At 32.6% G+C, this 13,820-nt stretch overlaps 4 protein-coding genes across 9 annotated transcripts; 3 read left to right on the top strand and 1 right to left on the bottom strand.

Moving 5' to 3' along the window:
- Window positions 1-103: 103 nt before the first annotated feature.
- On the top strand, window positions 104-670 carry LOC117237993 (60S ribosomal protein L39). The gene is made up of 3 exons (XM_033502486.1): window positions 104-203; window positions 312-415; window positions 500-670. Exons 1-3 carry the CDS (start codon window positions 201-203, stop codon window positions 546-548), a joined length of 156 nt encoding a protein of 51 aa, XP_033358377.1. The 5' UTR covers window positions 104-200; the 3' UTR covers window positions 549-670.
- Window positions 605-2,218, bottom strand: LOC117237992 (39S ribosomal protein L22, mitochondrial). Of its 3 annotated transcripts, none has more exons than XM_033502484.1 (4): window positions 1,990-2,218; window positions 1,339-1,551; window positions 1,045-1,258; window positions 605-964 (listed from the first exon to the last, which is right to left on the bottom strand). In XM_033502484.1, the coding sequence occupies exons 2-4, from the start codon at window positions 1,546-1,548 to the stop codon at window positions 744-746; spliced, it is 645 nt and encodes a 214-aa protein (XP_033358375.1). In that variant the 5' UTR covers window positions 1,549-1,551; window positions 1,990-2,218; the 3' UTR covers window positions 605-743. The 3 variants fall into 3 exon arrangements, with proteins under 3 accessions (XP_033358375.1, XP_033358376.1, XP_033358374.1); XM_033502485.1 differs by having other exon boundaries at window positions 2,053-2,218; XM_033502483.1 differs by lacking the exon at window positions 1,990-2,218 and adding an exon at window positions 1,720-1,872.
- A 30-nt stretch (window positions 2,219-2,248) lies between these two features.
- On the top strand, window positions 2,249-6,411 carry LOC117237991 (dnaJ homolog subfamily B member 12). 2 transcript variants are annotated; one of them, XM_033502482.1, is made up of 8 exons: window positions 2,249-2,531; window positions 2,877-3,030; window positions 3,139-3,284; window positions 3,400-3,540; window positions 3,777-3,907; window positions 4,011-4,126; window positions 4,325-4,488; window positions 6,132-6,411. In XM_033502482.1, the coding sequence occupies exons 1-8, from the start codon at window positions 2,399-2,401 to the stop codon at window positions 6,194-6,196; spliced, it is 1,050 nt and encodes a 349-aa protein (XP_033358373.1). In that variant the 5' UTR covers window positions 2,249-2,398; the 3' UTR covers window positions 6,197-6,411. The 2 variants fall into 2 exon arrangements, with proteins under 2 accessions (XP_033358373.1, XP_033358372.1); XM_033502481.1 differs by having other exon boundaries at window positions 5,185-6,411.
- Window positions 6,412-8,152: 1,741 nt separating this feature from the next.
- LOC117237990 (heparan-alpha-glucosaminide N-acetyltransferase-like) lies at window positions 8,153-13,347 on the top strand. Of its 3 annotated transcripts, none has more exons than XM_033502478.1 (12): window positions 8,153-8,234; window positions 8,831-8,959; window positions 10,080-10,213; window positions 10,310-10,425; window positions 10,709-10,874; window positions 10,963-11,167; window positions 11,366-11,533; window positions 11,656-11,777; window positions 11,846-12,006; window positions 12,265-12,439; window positions 12,514-12,626; window positions 12,976-13,157. In XM_033502478.1, exons 2-12 carry the CDS (start codon window positions 8,837-8,839, stop codon window positions 13,155-13,157), a joined length of 1,665 nt encoding a protein of 554 aa, XP_033358369.1. In that variant the 5' UTR covers window positions 8,153-8,234; window positions 8,831-8,836. The 3 variants fall into 3 exon arrangements, with proteins under 3 accessions (XP_033358369.1, XP_033358368.1, XP_033358371.1); XM_033502477.1 differs by having other exon boundaries at window positions 8,185-8,234; window positions 8,673-8,959; XM_033502480.1 differs by lacking the exon at window positions 8,153-8,234 and having other exon boundaries at window positions 8,837-8,959; window positions 12,976-13,347.
- Window positions 13,348-13,820: the final 473 nt, after the last annotated feature.

The following is a 13,820-nucleotide window of genomic DNA, read 5'->3' as shown; positions in this document are numbered from 1 at the left end:
TTTTTAATATTAGATATTTATTCTTCATATTATATTATTTTTATTTTTTATCTGTTTTTAATGTACCATAAAGATTCTATATCTAGTATTTATTTTATTATTCTTGGTAACTTTTATATAGTGACATTTGCCTGGTAGAAAACCTGTTCAGAAAGACGCAGGAAAATTCTCGACCATTTCATTGATTGTGTTTGAGCAAGATGGTAAGGTTTAGGTTATCTAACAATTCTTTTCACATCCTATTAATTATATGTAAATAATTGTTAGAAAATTTTATTTAAGACATACATAAACTACATGTTCTGTTTCAGTCTGCTCACAAAACATTTATTATCAAGCGGAAGCTTGCCAAAAAGTTAAAGCAAAACAGGCCGATTCCACAATGGGTCAGAATGCGTACTGGCAACACTATCCGGTAAGAATTATTAAAATATATGTATTTTAGTATTTTCCTTTTTAATCATTGCACTATTTATTATTATTATAATTCATTTTATAGGTACAACGCCAAACGGCGTCACTGGAGAAGAACTAAGTTAAAGTTGTAAAATGAATTTGATATGTATTTGCCTTTTTGATTGCTATATACATTAATCGTTTATTCTTAAATAAACTCTAACTTTAACATGTAAATTTGTATTTGGAAATAATAAACCCTAATCTAAACTTCGATCAAAGTACATAATCTCAGAAAAAAGTATGATGTATAATTATTTATTTACATATAACCATATATGTGTATATTATAACGAATTATATATTTTGCGGGTACGCATTTGTTCCATCCATTCTTCCAACCATTCTTCGCCTGTTTTAGGTGCTGGTTGATAATAATGTTTTGGTGGTTTCCCTTCTTCTAAACGTACAAAGTAATTACAATATCTGTAATGTACTATTCCTATCCTTCCTCTAGCATGACGTCGTATGCCTTTTATTACAATACTCCTTGTTGCAAAAGATTCAGCTGAAAAATACAATGAAAATCTATAATGCTGTAGTACTAAAAATATTGAAAACATTTTATTTCTTTTTCAATATACTTACCAACCCATAAGTTACTTTTGAATTCAATATTATGTTCCTCTACAGCCATACGTTGTGCCTCTAAGATAACTTCTTTTGCTATAGCTGCACCTTTCTTTTTCAAAAAGCTCAATTGTTTAATAGCTTCATCTACACTCATACCTCTTACAAAACAAGCAATATACCACATATTTAATGGACTATATTTAATGAATTTTTTTACGTGACAGACATACTGTAAGATATAAAAATATAGTGAATAATTATATTTTAATTAATAAAATGGAATTATTTTACAATATAAAATAAACTTACACCTGGTCTTTTCTTTTCACCTGGTTTTTGCGGAGGAAAAACAACTTTATTATATTTAAGGAATCCTTTATTTGATTCTTCTTCTTCTTCTTTTTCATTTTTATACCAATTGTATGATCTTTGTTGTATACTAGATAAACAATTGGAGTTATTTGCATTAAATATTTTGTTTGATATAAATCGTTGTACACATTGCCTTATACCTAGCATTTTCTGTAAATGTGAAAATGTATATAAAATTAAGAACTAATAATTAAAGAATATTCATTTATTTCTAATATAAATTCACATTTTGAAGAATTCAAAATATATTAAAAGATAACCTTGCAGTTGAAATGCATCATAAATAAATATCATTTAATAAATAAAAGATATGATTACCTGAAATAATTTATAAACGTTTGACAATTATACGAATAATAATGTTAAATTAATGCTTGAGTATATAACATTAGTTTATAATATACAAATAATTTCAAACTATTGACATAGAAAATACATTGATTCTAAAGAAACTAGAGATGCCACTTTGGCAGTAATATTTTAATCTAACATATACGATCAGGGTATATTTTTTGACAAATTCTTATTGTAAATAAAAGAAATTATTTATGATAAAATAAAGTTTTTGAATTATATAAAAACAATTACTTCGTATAATTTGCAAGAAGTAATATTATGTCTTAGAAAATTATTCAATACGCGTTTATTTACTTCTTTATGTAGGTCGCTTTATGTTATTGTTAACAGAACTTTTTTGAATTATACAAATTTCAGTTAATCGATGGCAAACATTCTGATTGGTTGATTTTAGAGTTAAATTATTCAGGTCCGTGAATAAAAACAATAATTATTATATTATAAGTAGCGCCTGTGAAATGTGTCGTCACTTATACTAGTATATGTAAGGATGGTAGTGGAATGCTCTACTTCATAGCGTGTTCATGACGCAACTTATTAAATTGCTATGGCGGAGAATTAGTGTATGATTAAATTTATTTACTGTTCTGCTCCGTCATTGTGTTTAAGGTAAAGTTTAATTTGGCCTTTAAGAAAAGTCATGGATAGCAATAAAGATGAGGCTGAGCGATGTATGGAACTCGCTGAACGATATCTACGGGAGAAAAGATACGAAGAGGCGGAAAAATTTGTACGTAAAGCACAGAAACTTTACCCAACAAAAAAAGCAGAAGGTAAGGTGGGAAAAACCCACGTCAGCTTCTATAAAATAACTTAATCAATTCTTAGTTGTCCTTTACTTTATTTACATCTAACCACTAAATTATTGACACTATTGACATTATTTGACATTTTGGAGGAGATCCCTGTTGTATTTTTGGTTTCAAAGATTGTCATTTTTTTTAAAAGATTATTTTAATGTTTATATTGAATTCTTTAAGAAATATGGTTTCATGGTAATCGTGTGTGTCTGAATATTGATCAAGAGAAATGTAGTATGAGTAAGCAGAAAATTAAGAGTTTAAGTGAAATTTGTATAACTATATACTATTTTTTTGTAATTAATGATACATTCACAGATGTATTGGCAAAAGTGACAATGATGTCAAAACAAAATCAACAAAAGTCTGAATCTGAACCTACAATTAAGAAACGTCAAACTGCATCTAAGGAAACTACACACACTCAAGCTTCTAATGATTATACAAAGGAACAGCTTGAACATATTAAAAGGTACTTGTGTCGAATAAAGTTCTAAAATCATCTTAATAAAAATTTTGAGATATAATAATAAGATTTGTTATTTTATCATTAATATTGGTGTAATTCATTTATTTGTAGAATCAAGAAATGCAAAGATTATTATGAAATTTTGGGTGTAAGCAAAGATGCAACTGATAGTGATATTAAGAAGGCATATAAAAAGTTGGCACTTCAATTACATCCAGACAAAAATAAAGCACCAGGTGCTGCTGAAGCATTTAAAGGTAAATTAAAAAGGATAATAAAAGTATATTTCAGGCAGATTTATTATGACATATAGTATTATTTATTGATATATAGTATTTATTGTGACATATGTATAATTTATATTGTGTTTAGCCATTGGAAATGCTGTCGCTATACTCACTGATGTGGAAAAAAGAAAGCAGTATGACATGTATGGCCCTGAGGATGAAAGAATGCAAAGTGCTCAAGCTCACCAAAATCATTCACATTACAATTATACAAGGGGATTTGAAGGTACGTATTATAATATCTTTTGTCCAATATTTATTTTTTATCATAATTATTTATCATAAATTTATTAGATACATTTATCACCATTTATTATTAAAATTATTATTAATAGGTTTGTAACAGAGATTGTAATAAGCTTTAAGCCTCACTATGATAAACAAAGAACAATGATAATAATAATAGTAATAATTTATCAATATTTATTAAAACATATATACTGATTAAATAATTTTTCCTAGCTGACATAACAGCAGAAGAATTGTTCAGTATGTTCTTTGGAGGTGGGTTCCCACAGCAAGAATTTTATATGAGACGCTCTGGAAGGTGGGCGAGACAACAAGAAGCACAAGCTCAACATGTTCATTCTCAGGTATGAAGGAAAAATATAGTAATTTAATATATTTAAAATATAGTAATTACAATTTCTTTTTCAATCAGATCATGCTTTTTTAAATAAATATTATGATTTTTAGCAAGCAAATGGATATACCACATTCCTTCAAATGTTGCCTGTGCTGTTATTAATATTGTTAACTATGATGAGCAGTTTCTTTATATCAGATCCTGTATATAGCTTACATTCTAGCGCGTAAGTGTATTCATAATTCGCGACAAATACATTTATGACAAATAATGACGAATAAATTAGTTTAAATTGATAATTTTATGGAATGTTTCAATTTTATTATTTACGCTTTATTTTTTGGCTTCTATCTCTGGTATATTTTAAAGAGAACGATTGACTCGTATGAATGCGATTATATGCAAATTTTAAATTTGTACACAGAAAATATTCTGTATTGAGAACAACTCAAGGATTAAGGGCGCCCTACTATGTGAAAGAAAACTTTCATACTGAATATCAAGGCAGTTTACGTAGGCTAGAAATTTCTGTTGAAGAAGAATACCTGCATAATTTGAGACATGCCTGTTTTAGAGAGAAAAATTATAGTAAGTATTTTATTCAATTGATTACTAAATGTCCCAGAGTAGCAAACTACGTGTAGTTCTTAGAAATAATAGTCTGTCACACAAGAGTATGCCGACGATATCTCTACAAATATTAATTCGTTTGTGATAAATTTAGTATGGATCAAAAGTGCAACTATTTTGCTTTTATTTAATAATGGATCCAATTTCCTCCATTATCGATTATAGTCTGACATCGTTTCGGTATGCTTTCTATTAATTTTTTGGCGTACAGGACTGGTAGGAACTCCATGTTCTTCGAACGCGAGCCATTGAGATTCTAATCTTTAATATGCGTTCTCCCTTTAGTTTATTTTTCATAGAGGACTACATATTTTCTATCGGACCTGCATTAAATGACTGTGGTGGCCAGCTCAGCATAATGGAAACAAAAAGATCGTTTCAAAACGTATCGCGTAGGCAGTATTCATTTTTCGGATATATATGTTGTATTTCTATTCATTGTCACAAAAGGTACTAAGACCAAGACATTATAAATCACTGCGTATTCCAGAAGACTGTATAAGTTTAGAGTATTACACTTTTCCCCACATTAATTATCAAATTTCGTAGATATCATTGGTATACTTTTGTGTGACAGATTGTAAAAAGGGACTTAACATAATAGTCAAAGGATATGTCTTTATACTTTGGATATATCGTTTCTTTAATCCTTAGGGGAAACGATGATGTGGAAAGCAAGAAACTTTGGAGATCAAGAATTATTTTCCAAAGCTAGAAATATCGAAATGCCCTCATGTAAGAGGGTACAAGATTTGCAAGGCATATAGCGGCGATACTTTTTTGAATAGAATTTTGTTGTAGATAGGTGTATATTGTATTTACACGTGTGTAGTTACTATTTGATGAAATGAAGAATATCAAGTATAATGCTTATGCGTAATATATTCTATATATTCGCGTAAAAATTTATAAATGATATTCTTCTCGATCCGTCATGAAATTTTACATAGACCATGTAAGCTGTTTGTTCCAACTTAAATTGTAAATTGATTTTAATAGCACGTATGAGGAATTCCAACATACAATATTAATATCATATTTAATTTAGTTAATCTAACATAATTTTTAAATTCTTTAGACTGAACGGTGCAATTTTATAATATAATCTAATATATCCAATATGTTGCTTAATTTATATGCACTGTTATTCAGAATTATCTATGTATCGTCGCTACGACACGCAGAGGAACACCTGGGTGGCATAGTTAGTGGCAAACATTAATTTTGAAGATTTAGAAGTATTTCCAATATCTATAAACATCGATTAATATTTGGCTGTTAATAATTTATTTAAAATCGTGCTGTACTATCTATTGGGTATAGTAATAGATCATCACTTTTGGCTGTTAATCATTTATTTAAAATCTTGCTGTACTATTTATTGGGTATAATAATAGATGTTAGCATGTGATGATTTTGACGCTTTTGATAAATATATTATTGCAATATTAAAATTGCTTGTACACGAAAAGGATCTAGATAATAAAGGTAGAAAACTCGTTAAATTATATGAAAACGAAAGAATATAAATTATATAATGTACACTAAGGTCATTAACGTTAGGAAGATATGAATAAAATTATTGCATGCATTTGTTTTAGGCAAGGAAAAATTGGGGAAAAAAAAACAAAAATTAAGAAATGCACACCCACTTTATAAGGCCTAAGTTATATTTTCGGTAATAGCGAAATTTGTGCGAACCACCTTTTTCTTTTGTATAAAATCCAATCCTATTCACAGTATTACATAATGTCGACGTATTTCATAATATAAAGTATTTCATAATATAAAGAATTATTAATGTTAAAAATTCCACAGACACAATATTATACTAGTTACATTCCTTCTGTTACTATGAAAAATACACAACACATTGCAAGCTAGCAAAAAACCTAGTGTTTGTGACGTATATCTATTCGTATATTATCTTTCTCTTGTAAAATGAATATAGTTCAAGCTAAAGAGAGGAAAGCATTAGCTATGCATGAATTTATTGTCACATATGGCGAATTGTAATAAATAATCTTGATGGAGTCGCAGTCATCGACCCATACACATCATCGCGTCGTAAATATTTATATGGATGTAAATCTGAAGAAAAAGGAATTTCGAACAAGCTAAACAAGTGGCCACATATGTCTGCTGTTGTTTATAAATTGTAATGTACATGGATAACATGAGATGGATGACCAATATACTCATCTTAAGGAAAAGGTTTGTTTGTCTAACATTGAAAGTTTTTCGATATTAATTATTATCTTTGTAATTGATTAAAAAATGACTACATTTATGAAGTTATGGATTTCGAAACGTCTATGCTAGTCAGTCTACCGAACTGCACATATCAAATTTGTTTTATAATTTGCTCAGCTCGTACGTATTTAATGGCACTTATTTATTTGAATCATTATATGATATATATATGTCAAAGTATTTTAATTAGCTTCAAAATAAAGGAACTTGAAAATTACGATCTTTCCCATTTATGCACGTCATGCTTTCCATTAGTTCGGGAGTACCAACCTTTTTAAATTAGACGATCATTGGAATAATCTACAAAAATTCGTTATGCATCGAATATTAGGTTCATGTTCCATGTCATATCTCATCCGCGATTGTATTATTATCGACATATCTATCAATTAATCAATTAAATTTATCAGCAATTGTGATAACACGAATAAATACTTTTACCTATACTTCAAATAATATTCCTGATAATAGTATAGGAATCAAGTGACCTCAATGATTTCATTCAATATAAGTTCATCGCATGCTAAGGCTTTATCGATTTTCATACATTTCAAGCCCCTTTTATCGAGTTCTCCAATTCAGGTCAATGTGTGTGTCGATTTTCACCTGTTCAAGGTTATCTATCTCCGATTGTATGATTCCAGAATGATGTTGCCTCACGTTTCGATATACAGTTTTTCATTCGATCCCCTTAAACTCAGCTGACAAAAGCAGAAGCCAGGAAGAGAAAATCTTTGCGTATAAATCGATTTTTCGTATTGTGTCTTCTCGCATAGCGTCAAATTATTTCAATTTCCGTATTAGAAAGTACTAAAAACCGCTACTCAATTGCACCGATCATAGAATTTCATAAAATATCCTACAAGAAGTTCCGTTACATGGAACATCTGTTACGAACGAGAATTACATCAATCTCGCACACCATAAGGCGCTGAACGATGATCGGTAAACACGTTCCAAAGCCCGTCGGATAAAAAGTCTGGTTCAAGGCGGCCGATACTGTATGCAGGAGATCGCGATGGCTCGGTTAGTGGCCAGGTAAAATTCCTGTTGAATGCCAGGTGAAATGTCAGTCGATGCACCCACGTGATTCGTGACGACTCGAGCCGGCTGTCTGTTCGCCAGCACACGGCGCGATATTAAAAAGCTGTCGCACCACTCTCGTTCCAACTTGCGCCGATTAAACCACGGCCGCGCAATATTTGATCGTGGAAACATTTGCTGACCGAACGTCGATATACATACGCATATGTGGTAATATACCGTTAGAGCCGATCATTATTGCGAATTATCCAGCTAGCTTGTTATATACCTTGTATTAACTATTTTGCACTGAGAAGCACCGATTGTTCTTTGCTTTCTGTCCCGTGACAACTGTTCGACATTTTTCCTTTCTGAGGTCCAAGCATTTATAATGCGTATCTACTTGTGAGTCTGAAGAACAATACCAGGTATTTTATATATTAATTTTTTATTTTTCTCTCTTTCTTTAAACGGAGTATATTTGTGAATGTATTTAAACGTACTCTAAAAATTACTTGATAGCGTGTCGGTTATTGGTAACAATGCAATATTAGGCGAAAGACAGTGGTGAACTTCATCCACTAAAAGCTCTTTATCCATAGAATATCGATTCTTCTTAGATTAAATTTCTGCGATATCGACGATTTTAAAGTAACAATCTTATGTACATAAATATCAAATTATAATTCGGAAATAATTCTTTGACTCGTCAAGAAATTAATCAAGAAATTCAAATTTCATGGATTCGAGCGAAAATTAAAATATTCTCCTTCTTGTGCCGCGTAAAAACATTTTTATTTCATCTAGATACTTCATTATCATACCATAAAAGGCAGAAGAACTCATGGTAAAAATTCGGTTTTTAGCGTTCCACTTTCCCGGTCACCGTATATGGAACGTGTTGTAAACATTTCTCTCAAATTAAGGATGCGTGTTAAATCTAGTCATCAGCCGTGATTCCTCGCGCGACTTTCGAAGCGTGCACCGCGAGTTCTTCCTTACCCAGCATTTATTCTCGGTTCAGCGTGACATGGAGACAATGGATGAGTGGATCTGTGACCAGGACACCCTTGGATACGACGAGGCTTGTATCAACTTACGCACAGAAGATTCGAACGCCTGGCTCTACCTGCTTTCCGCGGATTGCGCGCTGGTGAGTCACGCAAGGACACGCTCTTTTTATGTTTTTTCGTGCTTTGCATACTTTTGCCTGCTTCTGTGCAATACCGTTTCCTATGAATATTCCAAGAACGGGTTTAAATGTTGATTGGAGTCTCAGGTAACCATGATTATTGGTTAAATTTGAAGTTAAAGAGCTTTTTTTAAAACAATTAGACTGCACATGTTTATACATTTATAAATTTAAATACGCGAACACATGGAAAATCTATAGTAAATTAATCGTCATAATATTTACAGAATGAAAAAAGTCGGTATTGGGGTTCCATTTTTCTAATTGCGCTCAGCAAAATATGAATTTGCATAGAAATCCACCGTTCAGTAATATATTTTTTACGATACAGACGAAGAAGTTAACCCTTAACGCTTCGACTTTCAATTGTAAATATCAACCGGCAACTCCAACTTATTTTCATCATACTTCGACTTGCAAGTTTTTAACATTTTATCGACCGATACCTATTAATCTGCTTTTTGTCGCCGACGCTTACCGACTGATAGCCTACTAATCGGCTTTTTGTCGTCGACAATCTTTCTCATTATTTGAGCAGTAATTTGTTATTTAGTACTAAGATACCTTGATCAGTTGCGTCAGTTGCGTTGCTTTGTAAGCTTCCACAGTTTTATACCAATTTGAAAAACTTACCGTTCGCGATAAACGAAAAGAATGGTATTGGAGAGTCTAAACCGAAACAGAGCCGGCGCCAGGGAGAATCTGCACCTGAGTTGCCAGTCGGACGTGCGTATATTGTTGAACCGCTAGCGGTCAGTAAAGTGTTAACTGTCAGATTTTAAAGAGTTAGAGCGCCGCACATCGGTGGTGCTTGGGATGCACATTTGAGCATTCAGGGTTAGATTTCTTTTTCTTTCATTCTTCGAATCCTTTTTCATTTCCGATTTATTACATCGTAACGTTACACGAGTGAAATAATTTATTGGTGTGATACTTGCGGTATACAGGATGAATTAATAAACGCAGTTAGTTCGATAACCTTTTAATATTCGAATTTTGAAACTAATCAACTTCTTTAATCGAGACCTATATTTTCCTCTATAAAAATGTAGTCATACCACAGAGAATAATCTCGTTACAGTGCCCATATACTAGGATCAAGCAGATCGTAGTAAACTGGACTTCCAGCGTGACAATCGATACTATTCGATCCACGAGCTTGAGAGTGTTGGATGCCGAGGATCCCAACGAATTTATATCCGCTAAAAATACCAGGTACATTTGATTGACCGAAAGAAGTGTCACGATACAACGTGTCTTAAAGTTAACGCCGTCCAGTTTTATACGATTTACATCTTTTTCGCATTTCAGCGACGTGATCTGTGAGCTGACGCCGAACCTGGGACAGTTCGGTGTGTACGAACTTTCTATAGTAAATCGAAGCTGCGATATAAAGGTTCTGAATGCGCCAACGTATCCTTATACAGGCAAGGCTCCCTGCATCAAATAGAATTTCTAATAAAAGTTGAAAAATAACCAGTAATTGTTATACGTATAAATCTGCGTTTAGACTTTATCCAGATCTTACTTATTTGTATCGAAATATCAGATCCGTTTGATGGTTATAAATATTTACCGGATGGTTGTAGATAGCAGCCATGTTACATCTGATTTAATTTATTAAGATGTACGATAGCACTTTGATTGTAGAAGAGATTACAGCAAAATAAAGTTCAACGGTCGTGTTGATAAAAGTGTAATTTTTTTCAGAGCTTCTTGTTATTTTTGGAGTATTGTTACTCGTTCTATTTGGTCTGTCTGGCTTGAAATCACTGTGGCACGTATGCAGGAAGAAATATATGAAAAGTCAGGTGGATGATGGCGCTATGAAGCAACCCGCGAAACGTCGAGTGAAGGCGATTGACACGGTGCGGGGGTAAATGTTTCTATTCTATTTATTTCTCTTTTAATAAAATCGCTCCGTATAAAATATTACAGTATTTAAGAAAAGTTTAATGTTACAGGGCTAGTACGTTGTTGATGATATTCGTGAACGATGGATCGGGTGGTTATAGGACGCTTGGTCATGCGACTTGGAATGGATTGCTTCCAGGAGATTTGTTGTTCCCTTGCTTCATATGGATCATGGGCGTGTGTATCCCCATAGCGATGTCCAGTCAGATGAAGCGCATGACACCGAAACGCCAGATATTATATGGAATCGTCAAAGTAATTGATAACAATTTCACAGATAAATATAAAATTTAATTTGCATTGAAACAATTGCAAAGAAAAACTGGTAGAATGTAATTTGCATTCAAACAGTTGTAATAGGAAATATAGAATTTATACAAATTAGATTTTTTACTTTGTATTTCAATCTTAATTTATTTATATTTATTTATATTTTACTTTTTTATATGGCAGAGGAGCATACTTTTATTTCTAATCGGGTTGTCCCTGAATACGGTGAGCACAGGTGGCCAGCTTGAAACCATCCGCATATTCGGTGTTCTGCAACGATTCGGTATAACTTATTTCGTTGTTGCTCTGTTATATTTCCTTTTAATGTCAAGAAGACCAAGCAAGATACAAGTAAGTGTATACATACTTATAAATGAAAATTTTCTGTATGTATTTCCTCGTAAAAGTATCAAATATTTTTATATATTTTCTCGGAAACATCGATTTACAAAATATTTCATTTTCATTCATAGTCTCCAATGTTACGAGAAGTGCAAGATTTTCTTCTGCTTCTTCCTCAATGGTGCGTGATGCTCGTGATTGTGGTCGTTCATTGCGTCATAACATTCTGCTTAAACGTTCCAGGATGTCCCACGTATGTACGTATGATTTAATGAATGACAATTGTGTTTTTACGAAAGCATCAAGAGCGATTATTCTTAGTGGATATCTTGGTCCCGGTGGTCTTCACGACGACGCGAAATACTTTGATTGTGTGGGCGGTGCAGCAGGCTACATTGATAGAGTGATACTTAAAGAAGCTCATTTGCACCATTCAGCTACGGTTTATAAATCTGGACCGTACGATCCTGAAGGAATTCTGGGTACACTGTCTTCCATTAAAGTACTGTGAAAATTTATTCTGCAGACTTTCAATTGTTATCTTAACTTTTCTTTTCCAAAATCTCATACTGCACAAATTTATTTAAATTTTTAGGAAGAATTTTTAACTTTTTTCCAATTTTACTTTTCAGAGAAATAAAATTCACAGTTCCATAATAACCTACTTCACGTGGAAATGAATATTATTCATTCGACATTTTTCTTTTTGATGTTTCTAAATAATTATTTCCAAAATCAAGGTACCCTTACAGCGGCGTTTCAAGTCTTTCTTGGCCTACACGCTGGCATAATCATGATGACTTACAAAGACTGGAAAGAACGTGTAATCAGATGGTTAGCATGGGCTGCGTTCTTCGGTTGCGTAGGATGCGTTCTTCATTTTACCAACTTAATTCCCGTCAACAAGAAATTATGGTACGTTTCCAAAAAAGGACAACGTCGTATCGATTACATTATAAAACCGTATTTATTTGCTATTATATATGCAGGTCACTGTCATTCGTATTCGTAACCACGTCTTTTTCCTTGGCTTTCCTTTCTGCTTGCTACTTGCTCGTGGATGTCGTCAAGGTGTGGAACGGTGGACCTTTTCGTATTCCTGGTATGACTTTCACGAGATTACACAACCACTAAACAGGTTTCGTGCCAAATCGATTTAAGACCTGTTTGAAGAATTAATGCTACTGAAAAAACGTAGTTTTTTAAACCATTATCGTCTTCGATACACTTTTCAATGCAGTTAGTGTCTTACTAGCCAGCAGATATCAAATAGCTATTTTTTTAATTAACGATTCAAATATACTATAACTTATATATAAATTTGTAATAAACGTTTTATTAGATCGTTAAAAGATAGCATTAAGAAAAATTCAGGTTGGCGCGCAACCTGTTCACTGTTTCAACATTCTTTTGCAACAAATGTAAAAACGATTATATTCGATTATCCGTAGGTATGAATGGTTTACTGCTGTACGTTGGCCACATGGTGTGCTATCAAAATTTCCCTTTCCACTGGAGCATCGGTAGCATGGAAAGTCGAGCATTGCGTTTATGCGAGGCCATTTGGGGCACTGGATTATGGTCAATTATTGCATACGTTATGCATGCAAAACGCAATTACATCAGCCTATGATAATATACGTTCAGCAATCTTCTACATGTATAACAGAAATTTTGTACACGATGCTTAAAAAAAAAATCAAAGGTTGCTGTCTCATTTATTCATTTTTATTGAATGAAAGATGATCGAAAGTTGTTACAAAAGGCAGCGAGGAGTAGATTGACTCGAAATGAGGTTTAAAGTAAATTTTACAGATGATTTATTTTGCATAACTTACATAAATATAGCACAATGATTGATCGAGGTAACATGGTTTTCTCACAATATGAGCACACCGTGGGATTAAGAGGGAAGAATAAGGGGAATGGCAGAAGAGATAAAACGAAACCTATACGGGGCAACAAATACAATGAGGTGACGTGGGAAGATCTTAGGAACAGTCCTGTGGTATCGATGGTTGTCGTGTTAAAACGAATCGCGACGAATCGCCGTAAACAAAATAAAAAATGAAAAAAGAAAGAAAAGAAAACACACTAGCAATGCCATGTTTCTGATGGAGGCACCCGTCTTTGTTCAGTAATCCGCTGTAACAGGACCCAAAAATTCAGACAGACTAGATTATTAACGTCCTATAATTATCCTACGCTTTGGTTAAAAAAAAAAGAAGAAATATAATAAAAGAAAAAAACTGCTCCTATCAATGGTGAATTGAATAATGGCGAGTGTGTCATAACT

Source organism: Bombus vosnesenskii, unplaced genomic scaffold (assembly GCF_011952255.1).
Source record: "Bombus vosnesenskii isolate JDL3184/JDL3185 unplaced genomic scaffold, Bvos_JDL3184-5_v1.1 scf7180000013430, whole genome shotgun sequence".
In the NCBI taxonomy this organism is placed as follows: domain Eukaryota; kingdom Metazoa; phylum Arthropoda; class Insecta; order Hymenoptera; family Apidae; genus Bombus; species Bombus vosnesenskii.
This window is presented reverse-complemented; position numbering and strand designations above follow the sequence as displayed.

Coding starts and splice junctions, on each gene's coding strand:
- LOC117237991 (XM_033502481.1), top strand. CDS start 2,399: ATGGATAGCAATAAAGATGAGGCTGAGCGATGTATGGAACTCGCTGAA. Junction 3,285..3,399: donor TGCTGCTGAAGCATTTAAAG/GTAAATTAAAAA, acceptor TATTGTGTTTAG/CCATTGGAAATGCTGTCGCT. Junction 4,489..5,184: donor TTTTAGAGAGAAAAATTATA/GTAAGTATTTTA, acceptor TTTAATCCTTAG/GGGAAACGATGATGTGGAAA.
- LOC117237993 (XM_033502486.1), top strand. Junction 416..499: donor CGTACTGGCAACACTATCCG/GTAAGAATTATT, acceptor TTCATTTTATAG/GTACAACGCCAAACGGCGTC.
- LOC117237990 (XM_033502480.1), top strand. CDS start 8,837: ATGGAGACAATGGATGAGTGGATCTGTGACCAGGACACCCTTGGATAC. Junction 8,960..10,079: donor TTTCCGCGGATTGCGCGCTG/GTGAGTCACGCA, acceptor ATCTCGTTACAG/TGCCCATATACTAGGATCAA. Junction 10,214..10,309: donor ATATCCGCTAAAAATACCAG/GTACATTTGATT, acceptor TTCGCATTTCAG/CGACGTGATCTGTGAGCTGA.
- LOC117237992 (XM_033502484.1), bottom strand. CDS start 1,548: ATGCTAGGTATAAGGCAATGTGTACAACGATTTATATCAAACAAAATA. Junction 1,259..1,338: donor GTGAAAAGAAAAGACCAGGT/GTAAGTTTATTT, acceptor TATATCTTACAG/TATGTCTGTCACGTAAAAAA. Junction 965..1,044: donor CAAAAGTAACTTATGGGTTG/GTAAGTATATTG, acceptor TGTATTTTTCAG/CTGAATCTTTTGCAACAAGG.